This window comes from Gracilinanus agilis, chromosome 4 (assembly GCF_016433145.1).
Source record: "Gracilinanus agilis isolate LMUSP501 chromosome 4, AgileGrace, whole genome shotgun sequence".
NCBI classification, from domain to species: domain Eukaryota; kingdom Metazoa; phylum Chordata; class Mammalia; order Didelphimorphia; family Didelphidae; genus Gracilinanus; species Gracilinanus agilis.
Genome location: NC_058133.1, coordinates 31620278 through 31630068, shown reverse-complemented (window position 1 = coordinate 31630068; position 9791 = coordinate 31620278). Strand labels below are relative to the sequence as shown.

The following is a 9791-nucleotide window of genomic DNA, read 5'->3' as shown; positions in this document are numbered from 1 at the left end:
CTCCCTCCCTCCCTTCCTTCCTTCCTTCCTTCCTTCCTTCCTTCCTTCCTTCCTTCCTTCCTTCCTTTCTTCCTTTCTTCCTTCCTTCCTTCCTTCCTTTTAAACACACAGGGAGACAGAAAAATTCTGTTGGGGGGATAGAAAGTTAAAATGAATATAGTAAGTTGAAATGAATAAGGACAAATGTAAAGTCTTCCACACAGACCAAACAAATCAACTCTGCAAGTACAGCAGGGAGGGTTATCTTTGTAAGTCTTTCTGAAAAATGTCCCCGTGTGCTTTAGTGACCTGGACACACTAAAATATGCATCTTGTGCTGTGGCAGCTACAATAGCTAAAGTGACCTAGATGTACACTGTAATGCAAAACTTCCATGAATAAGGAATTAACCTTCCCATAATATTCTGCCTTCGATAAGCTCCATGTGGTCCATTCTGGGTGTCTTATTTTAAGAAGGACATGCCACGTGAAGATGATTGCAGGGAACTGAGGACTTTCAGCCTGGAGAAGGCAGTTTCCCTGAGTCTGATTCTTCTTGGTTTCAGAGGGAAGAACCAAGAGAACTGAGGCAAGCTATAATGAGGCAGATTTAGGCTTGAGGTTGGGAAGACCTTCCTAACAATGAATATTGTCTCAAATCAAAATGAGTAACCTTGGGATGATTGTATTGGAGACTTCCTGCTGGAAAGTAAGTCTTCAGACAGAGTCAAGATGATAACTCGTCAGAAATGGGGTAGGAGGGATTTTCACAGACAGAGATTGGGAAGCCAACAGAATTATCATATTTAGGAGCAAAGGAAAGGGATATTTTCCTTTCTCTGACCTCACTGCCTCTCATTCTCTCCCCTTTCTCCCTGTATCCTTCTCCTTCCCCTGTCTTCTACCCTCTTCCTCTGCCTTGCCCAGAGACAAACATCTTCCCTGCAAATAGCCACCCCTGGTCTATATGGACATCAAGGGACATCAGGGACATGGGTACCTCAGGGTCAGTCCATACAGTGCGATTCCTGTGAAGAGCATAAATGTGCAAAGAAATCAGGCTTCCTAGAGAATAGAGAGAGTAGGTGATTAGTGACAATAATCCTGGTAACAGCCCTCCTCACATGTGTATGCCATTTAGAATGCCACATGGAGAACTTTCTCCAGCCCCTAGTCCTTCCCTGAATGCTGCAGCCTTACCTTCTAGCTTCCTTGGGGGAGTCAAGCCATTTATGCTCCCCATTTCTATGGAAGGTACCATCATTCATCCTCTCATCTTCCAGGCTTAAATATCAGCATCATCTCTCCCCACCCACAAGTTTATAAGTTAACACCTCTCATCAATTCTACTTCTACAATATTTCTGACACCCAGGCCCTTCTCTCTTCTCTCATAGCCACTCCCTTTGCCCAGGCCCTTTTCTCTCTTCTAGACTTGCTGTTTAGTAGTTTTCAGTTGTGTCCAACTCTTTGTGACCCCAGTTGGGATTTTCTTAGCAAAGATACAGGAGTGGCTTTCCATTTCCTTTTCTAGTTCATTTTACAGATGAAGAAACTGAGGCCAACAGCTGTGTGACTTGCTCAGAGACAGAGGCCAGATTAGAATGAAAAAAGATGAGCCTTTCTGACTCCTACCAAGCTCTCTCTCCACTGTGTTACCTAGCTGTCCCTCTTCTAGATCATTCTTTCCTAATTGTCTCCTTGCTTCTAACTTCTTCCTTTTCTCATCTATCTTTCCCAGTGCTGACAACACAGGTCAGATCATGCTATCCCCTTGCTCAAAATCTTTCAACAGCTTCCAATTTCTTTGAGGACAAAATGTGAAATCTTTGGCCTGGCATTCAAAGCCTTCCAACATCTACCTCTCACCTCTCCTTCTAGAGTTCCCCCCATTCCCCATCCCCTTCATGAACTCTAGGTTTATCTGAACTGGAACACTTGCTGTTTTGATTCCAGATACTTGTGTAAACCATCTCCCAGGCCTTGGATGAACACCTTCTTCAGGAGGACCCTTTTGGAATTCTTCTATTCCTTCAAAATTTGGCTCTGGTACTACTACCTCTGTGGTTACCCACCCCACTCCCAGTTTTAGTGCTTTACCACACCTCCATCTTCTTTCCTTCTGTCTTAGAGTCAGTACTGTATATTGCTTCCAAGGCAGAAGAGTAGTAAGGGCTTGGGCTTGGGGGCTAAGAGACTTGTCCAGGTCACCCATTGAGGAAGGGTCTGAGGCCAGATTTGTTCCCAAGGACCTCCCTTCTCTAGTTTTGGTTCTCAAATCACCGATTCACCCACCTGCCCCCATCTGCCCCATCTTTTTTCTAATATATTTATTTCCGTGGATATTGTTTTCCTCTGTACAATGTAAGCTACTTGTAGGTAGGGGCTGCCTTCCATTTTGTCTTTGCACCCCTGGCACATAGTTCTGTGACTGGCATATATGAGTTATTTAATAAATGCCTTTTGGATTGTGGACTATTGTCAAAACCTATTATGGGGGGGGGCAGTGCAGGAGCTATTGGTCCCTTCTTATGGCAGACAGGAGACACCAATTTCCATAGTCTTTCCCATAAGATACTACATTGGGTCAATCAGCCAATCAGTTCATAAACATTTATTAAGCACCTACTGTGTGCTAAGCATTGGGGATAGGGATATAAAATATAATCCCTCCCTTCAAGGACATCACAGGCTAAATGGAGGAGACAACATTCAAACAACCATGTACACACAGGATAAATGGAAGGTGAGATGACTGGGGAAGCTTCTTGCCAAAATTGGCTTCAAACTGCATCTTGAAGAAAGCCAGGGAAGCCAAGAGGTAGAAGTGAGCAAGGAGGGATTTTCAGGCATGGGGGACCACCAGGGCAAAGACCCAGAGATGAGAGATGGAGTATGGGGGAGAAGAACAACAAGGAAGCCAGTGAAATACAATCAAGCGTGTAGACAAGTCAGGTGGAAAGACAGGATTATCTGGGTTATGAACAAATAAATTTACATTCCAAATAGAGGGTTTTAATTTGATCCTATATGGAATATGGAGTCAAGCCAAGTGAAGTTATCAAGCCTTTTTAAGGGCTTATTTTGTTAAACAAGTACCCCAAAGCTTATAAATGTATCTTTGGGTGTGAAATCATTTTATAGGTATTTGTAATACAGCCAGCATGGTTTCCGTGGTACCAAAAGAAGCTATGACCCCTGGGATCTGGGTGACCCCTCGCCTACCTTCAGGTAGTGACCTCCCATCTGCGAAGGTAACAGGCTTGCTTAGTTGACGGTATACCTGGGGCACAGCGGGATAGAGGCGGAGGCTCTCTTTGATGCATAGAGTGAGGTAGGTCATTTTCCCCAGGTCTTCCCTGTGAGATACATGGGAGTCCAAGAAGGGTATCAGCCTCTGTGGAGAATCTCCCACTCCTGTTCCCTAGAGCCCCTCGGTGTCCTAAGCTTCCTTGGGGAGATAAAGCAGGGATGAGGAAGGAAGTGGGGAAGTGTGTCCCAGGTGCTCAGATATTCAGCCCAAACCCAATCTGTATTGTGCCTCCTGCCCCCTCTACCTCAGCCCCTAAGGTCTCCCCATCCTCCTGGCTACACATCCTGCTAATAAGGCCAAGCTCGGTGTATTTACTCAGGTCAATATTGCAAATAGGATGCCCTCCATTTTCTCTGTGCCTCCGTAAGTCCTGCCTGTTCTGTTAGACTGAGCTTGAAGTCTCTCACCAAAGGCCTTCTCTGACCACCCCAGCTTCTGGTCTATGAATTCCTGAAATATTCACTTCCTGAGCCATCCAGGTCAGTCCCCCATCACTCTCTGGTCCCCTGCAGGTGAGCCTCATCATCCCAGCCTAACTGAGGGCTGCGTCTGCCTTCCCAGCAGTCCTGGGAATTCAGGAGAGGCTGAGAGGGGCTGACTGATTGCTAGGCAGGGATCATTGGACTTTCCTGTTTCAAGTTCAGCAAATATCTATTAAGCACCTAGAATTTACAGGACTCCACCTGCAGACACAGTTCCTGCCTTCCAGCCTGGCTCTACTCGATTTAAAATTCAAGGACACGGAAGTGAAAAGCATTCCTTGTGTTTGTCACCAATGTGGCCTTGGACAAGTCTCTAGCCTTCTCTGGGCCTTGGTTTTACCATTTTTAAAGTAGAAGGTTAGAACTGATCATCTCTAAGGTTATAACAGCAAGAAAATTGGTGATCTTAAGGAAATGACAGTCGAATGTAGACAAGGAGAGGGTGAGGGACATCTAGGATGCCTCAAGAGAACAAATCAGTCTGAGTTTGGGGATAAAACGGGAGGAAAAGGTCAGACTTGGGAGGTTCAAAGACAAAGTTTCAGGCCTTTTCAGTAGTTTAAATTGACAGTTGGGGGAACAATCATTCTAATCCCTTCTTTGAGTCTTTTCTAAACTCTCCACCAGTACAGAGAAAGAAGAAATGGCGTTGGATTCCCCGCAGCCCTGATGCTGCATATGATGCACTACCCATATCTGTGTGACCTTGGGTAGCTACTGTCTGGAAGTCAGCTTTCTTATTGGTAAAAGGAGAAGGTTAGACTTGGTGACACCTAAGATTCCTTCTATCTCTAAATCTATGAGTTGTGTCAAAACCATTTGCAAAGACACGCTGGGAAGAAGGGGAAGAAGAATGGAATCAAGAGGAACTGGGTCCATTAAATCTCAAAATGTCAAAGCTGTATAGGAGTCATCTAGTCAAATATCCCCATTTTACAGATGGGAAAATGGAGTCCCAAAGGAATTATAGTCATATGACACATTAGTTTCAGATCTCCTACTGTGTCCAGGCTTCCTGGGCAGTCCTTTCCTAGGATAGCTCCCTCATTATTTGCTCTTAATTTTCTTGACCCTAGGTGCCCTAAGACTAAGACAGACCACTGCTGGCTCCCTAGAGGGAGGATTTTCACTCCCTTCTTCCTGTCTCAGGCGAGGACCATCCTCTGATGGTTCTGCTTTCCTGCTCTGAGTACGGTTAGGTCTGGCATGATAGATAAAGAAATAGGGTTAGGCATCTGATAGGACTAATGCGAGTGGCTTAGGATCTAACCATCTTTCTGCATTCTATTGGACATCTATTTGGAATCCCTGTATCTAATCCATCAGCCTATTTAACCTATAAACACACATCTCTCCCTGTGCCCCGAATGGGCCCCCCTTCAGGCTTGCCTATCAACATCCTTTACTTCTTCCAGATGAATTCTGTAGAATACTGAATTTCTAGCTTGGTACAAAGCCCTGCTGGGTGCTCAGGGTACAAAAGAGAAATAAAACATCCCTTGTCCTTAACAAGCTTACATTTGAGATTTTCCTTCAAAGCACAGCTCAGGAGTTACCTCCTCCGAGAAGCCCTTACTGATCCCCGGATTCCTGACCCTCCAGGGACCCCCAGAGAAAATGGAGCAGGAGCAGGCTGGTTCCTTCGGCCCCAGACACTCCAATCCAGGAGGGGTGGGGTGGGGTAGGTTACTCTCACCACTGGACAGTGTCCCGACCCTGTAGGATTTCCTGGATCTCCTTTCGGCAGAGGTTCTGGTGCTCTGGGTAGAGGGCCATGCAGTACAGGAACCAGGAAATGCTGCTGGTGGTGGTGTCATGACCTTCAAACATGAACGTATCCACTTCGGCCCGCAGGTCCATGTCCGACATGTTGGTCTTGTTCTCATCCTGTTGGGGCCGGGAAGGGAGGGATGAGAGGGGCACACATACATAGCTCAATTTCCCATTTTGTGTATAATCTGTACTTAAAAATAATATCCAAGGTCAGCTTGCTTTTGGACCCTTTTTTCAGCTCTGGGATCCCTCCTCGACCCCTTCCCAGAACTTCTCCTCATACTCTTCCCTCAGTATCCCTGGACATCAGGATCTCTAGGTATCCTTCCACAGATCTGTTGGGTTCTACCTCATACACCCAGACCCTTAGTGAACTTGGCCTTCAATGTGGCATATCTTACACTTCCCTCTGGCTCTCTTTAATGCTTCAACCAGATTCCAAGACCTACTGATTTCACCTTTACAGTATCTGCCATCTTCCTCTCCCATACCCAGTGATCCACCACCACCTTAGTCCTGGTCTGCCCCCACTGCCCCAGGCAAGGGACTGGCCTATCACCTCCCATGTCCTTGTATGAACTGTCTATGACACTCCACAGTGGACCCCCTATGCCACCCCTCTCCCTTTTAAGGCCCTTAAGTACTACTGACTGGCCTCCAAGGTTTTCTGCCATCAGACTCCAGTCAACATTTTTAGCCTTATTTTACATTTCCACAGTTTTTTCCTATTTTTACAGATAGGAAAACTGAGGCTCAAAAAGGCCCAAGGCCACCTAGCCAAAGACCCATTGGTGAGCCTACTTCTTTGTTTTATGTCCTGCTTAATAATAGTCATCAGAGAATCAATGAACCATTATCTCCATGGCAGTAACTATTACTGTACAGGAAATGAGGGGAGAGTGGACCAGATGAAATGACCCCTGAAGGCCCTTCTAGTTCTGAAGTTCTCATTTAAAAAAATTATTTTTAACTTTCTGGAGGCTAAGAGAAAGTCAATGAGGTGATGGGAAGCTGTTTAATCTTATTTGTTTAAGGACTTTGAAGGCAGGGAAAGATCTAGAGATGAGATTTCTGCCCAGGGAGAATGAGCCTGAGGGGGACAGTGGGAAGCTGGAGGCACAGTGAAGCCCTGAGGACAGAGACAGAAACATTGGAGAGGAAAGGATTCAGATCTGGCATGAAGAAGAGTCCCGTGAGCCCATTTTGGCTCCTTCCTCTACACAGCCCTTCTCCCGACTCACCTTGACTCCCAGGAGAATGTCTAGGAAATCCAAATGTCTCTTCTTCTGGGTCTTCTCCAGCATCTCTCCCTTCAGGGCAGCTTTTCTTTCCCTAATCACTCTGTCTGTTCCAGGCAATCATAAATCACAAAATGTTAACACTTGAAGGCCTTGATCTTATAGACTACACAGTCCAACTCCCCACTTTTATTTCATAGAAGAGAAACTGAGGGCAAGAGAGCCAATGTCTGTGACCACCAAAAACTGGTGAAAACTTGGCTCCAAACTTGGACAACTTCAGATGTGTCACTGGCCTAAAAAAAGGCAAAGGGCCTGGCATTTTTAAAATGAGGGAAGAAGATGGAGTGTGTAAAATGTAAACTGAGGAGAACTTGGCTTTGATTGCCTGTAAAGTTGTAGGGTTTATTCTTACTGTTTTAACACCCTTACCTTCTGTCTTAGAATCAATACTGTGTATTGATTCCAAGGCAGAAGAGTGGTTAGGGCTAGGCAATGGGAGGTAAGTGCCTTGCCCAAAGTCACACAGCCAGGAAGTATCTGATATCAGATTTTAACTCAAGACCTCTTGTCTCTAGCCTGGCTCTCAATCCCCTGAGTGACCTAGCCTCCCACTGTAGGATATATGATTAAAGGGTTGGCTTGTGAACATTTAGAAAGGGCAGCTGTAATCACCCAGGATAAGCCTGGCTACAGCAGAAGCAGGTTAATTTTCTTTTCTGAATTGGCCCCTTGGCCAACCAGGGAAGTGTTGCAGATTTTATTTACTTAGATTTTAGCAGGATGTTACAAAATCTCATCCTTTCCCTGTTGACAAGGTAGAGAGCTCTCATTGGCTGGATTAGAAACTGGCTGAATGATCACAACAAACACCCAGTCAGGAATTTGTTTATAGCACCCAGGAAGTCTCCAGTGGGGTGCTTCATTGATCTGAGGCTGACTCCCTGCTGTTTAACCTTCATATCAGAGATTTGTATGAAGGCATAATTGGAATCATTGTCAAATTTGCAGAAGGTGTGAATTTCTGAACTTCACCTACTACTGTGGATATGTTGACATAATCCAAGAAAATCTTGACAGGTTAGAAAAACAGGCCAGATCTAAGAAGGTAAATATTAGCAGGTTCAAATGGAAAGTCTCACACTGAAGTTCCAAATATTAACTCATGAGTAGAAACTAGGCGTACAATGAGAGCCTGGAGAAGAAACTAAGGATATGGACAACACGGTCAGGTTTTGTTTTGAGATTCCTCTACATAGTGGATGGACAAACTCCAGCCTGTGTCCCTGAATCCTTGGCTAGCCACCTGGCTCTCTGGGCATGATTCCATGAAAATAGAATTGAGGAGGAAGAGGGAGAACAAGGAAGGAGAGACAGCCCTTGGCTGGATGCCTACCTGTGTGATCATGGGCAACCTTGCAGGCCCTCAGAAAGTTACGTCCATGGGGTGTGAGCCAGTAGAGGAAATCGTTATGATACTGGAAGGCATAGATTCGCTCTTGCATCAGCAGGGTGAGGTCAGCAATAGCCAGGTAATAATCAGTGTCACTGAAGTGTCAGGGAAGAGAGGAAGAGAAATGGGGATAGAGAATTTGGGGGAATGTGATAATGGCCATTCTGTCCCCTCCCTCTGGGACCAAATACCCATAAGGGCCCAGGACTATACAGGAGACCCAGCTCAAAGTTCTACCTCTCTTGGAACCTCTGCCCTGACTGCTCTGGTCCTCACTGATGTTGGCCTCCAGTGGATCTGTGACTGTCTAGCTTTAGGTGCATATCCCACAGGGCCAGAGATCAGGAGAGCTTCCCCAAGCCCCTGCTCTGACCTCTGGGTTTGGCCACTGCTTGTCTTCCCAAAGATGCACTTCATCAGGCTGTCCAGAGCCATGAAGCCCACATCATTAAAGATCTCCACGCACTTATTCACACGAACCTTCTTCTTCCATTTGTCCTGGTGGAGAGGAGGGATCAGACTCAGAGGCTCACAAGGAGGTGGATCTTTGGCATTTCCCTCTTTTCCTTGGCTCTCCCAAGCCACTAATGCCTTTCACCAGGCCTGCTATTTCTAGGCATGCGACTTAGCCACTGACCCCTCCACACTGACCTGGCCCAAGTCTCATCCTCAGGAGCTCTTGGTCAGCTGTAAAGGACTTTATGGGAAGCGAATCCAGTGAGGTGGGGACCCTCCTGATCACTTTAGGACAATAGGGATAAGGGATAGCCTTGGGCCTGACCAGGCTCTGTTGGCTGAGTCTGCCAAGTAGCCACTGGAATCACAGGCACTGGATGAATCTGGGCCAGCGAGTGAAGTGTTTGCCAGGTGGTTACCCAATATGTCAGTAACCCCAGGGCCTCGGCCTCTACAACAGTGCCCAAATCAGAAACCTAACGGGAGTTGTATAAGAGTTAACAACTCCTCTAGCCCTGGCTTGGGGTTGGATTTGATGGTATAGATAAGCTTGCTGGATAAACGCTATTGTGACTGTGGTTTATATATAAATCCCTTCCCTAATCAGCTATAGATGACTCACTAATTAGGAAAGGAACAACAATCTTCTTTGATTGAACTGCAACAGGATTTGTTTGCTGTCTATAAGGGTTAGGAACAAGGAAATAGGATAAAGGGGATTGGGAATGTTAAGCTAAATTTAAATGACTACAGGTGATCTAAATCAAATGGATGATGGATTTGCTAATAGGCTGGAGCTTTCTTCTCCCTCTCTCAATCCCCGGTTTAGCCAGGCTGTGGCACTAGCCAAAGGATAAGGAAGGTTAGTGATATTCTTCTTGTTGGTTCTGGTGTTGTCTCTCTCAGCTCTATTAATAGCAGGTAATTGATTTCCTGTGGCACCCAGATATGGATGCTGGATTGCAGGTTTAGGGCCTCCCCTCCCTTCAATCCACCCTCCTCCCAGGAATTCTCAAAAATGAGACTCTGTGTGCTGTTGTCCCTGGGGATTTATAGGGTGGTTTTGCAACTGTCTTCTGGCCCTGGCTCACACCACCC

At 45.9% G+C, this 9791-nt stretch overlaps 1 protein-coding gene across 1 annotated transcript in view; it reads right to left on the bottom strand.

The window, feature by feature from the left end:
• Positions 1-880: 880 nt before the first annotated feature.
• Positions 881-9791, bottom strand: part of LOC123245821 (cytochrome P450 4B1-like) — a 29286-nt gene continuing 20375 nt past the window's right edge. The window contains exons 5-10 of the mRNA XM_044674818.1: positions 8611-8735; positions 8181-8332; positions 6788-6891; positions 5470-5660; positions 3204-3337; positions 881-1044 (exon numbers count right to left, since the gene is read on the bottom strand). Of these exons, the coding sequence (XP_044530753.1) occupies positions 881-1044; positions 3204-3337; positions 5470-5660; positions 6788-6891; positions 8181-8332; positions 8611-8735 (870 nt within the window). The remainder of the gene's footprint in view (positions 1045-3203; positions 3338-5469; positions 5661-6787; positions 6892-8180; positions 8333-8610; positions 8736-9791) is intronic.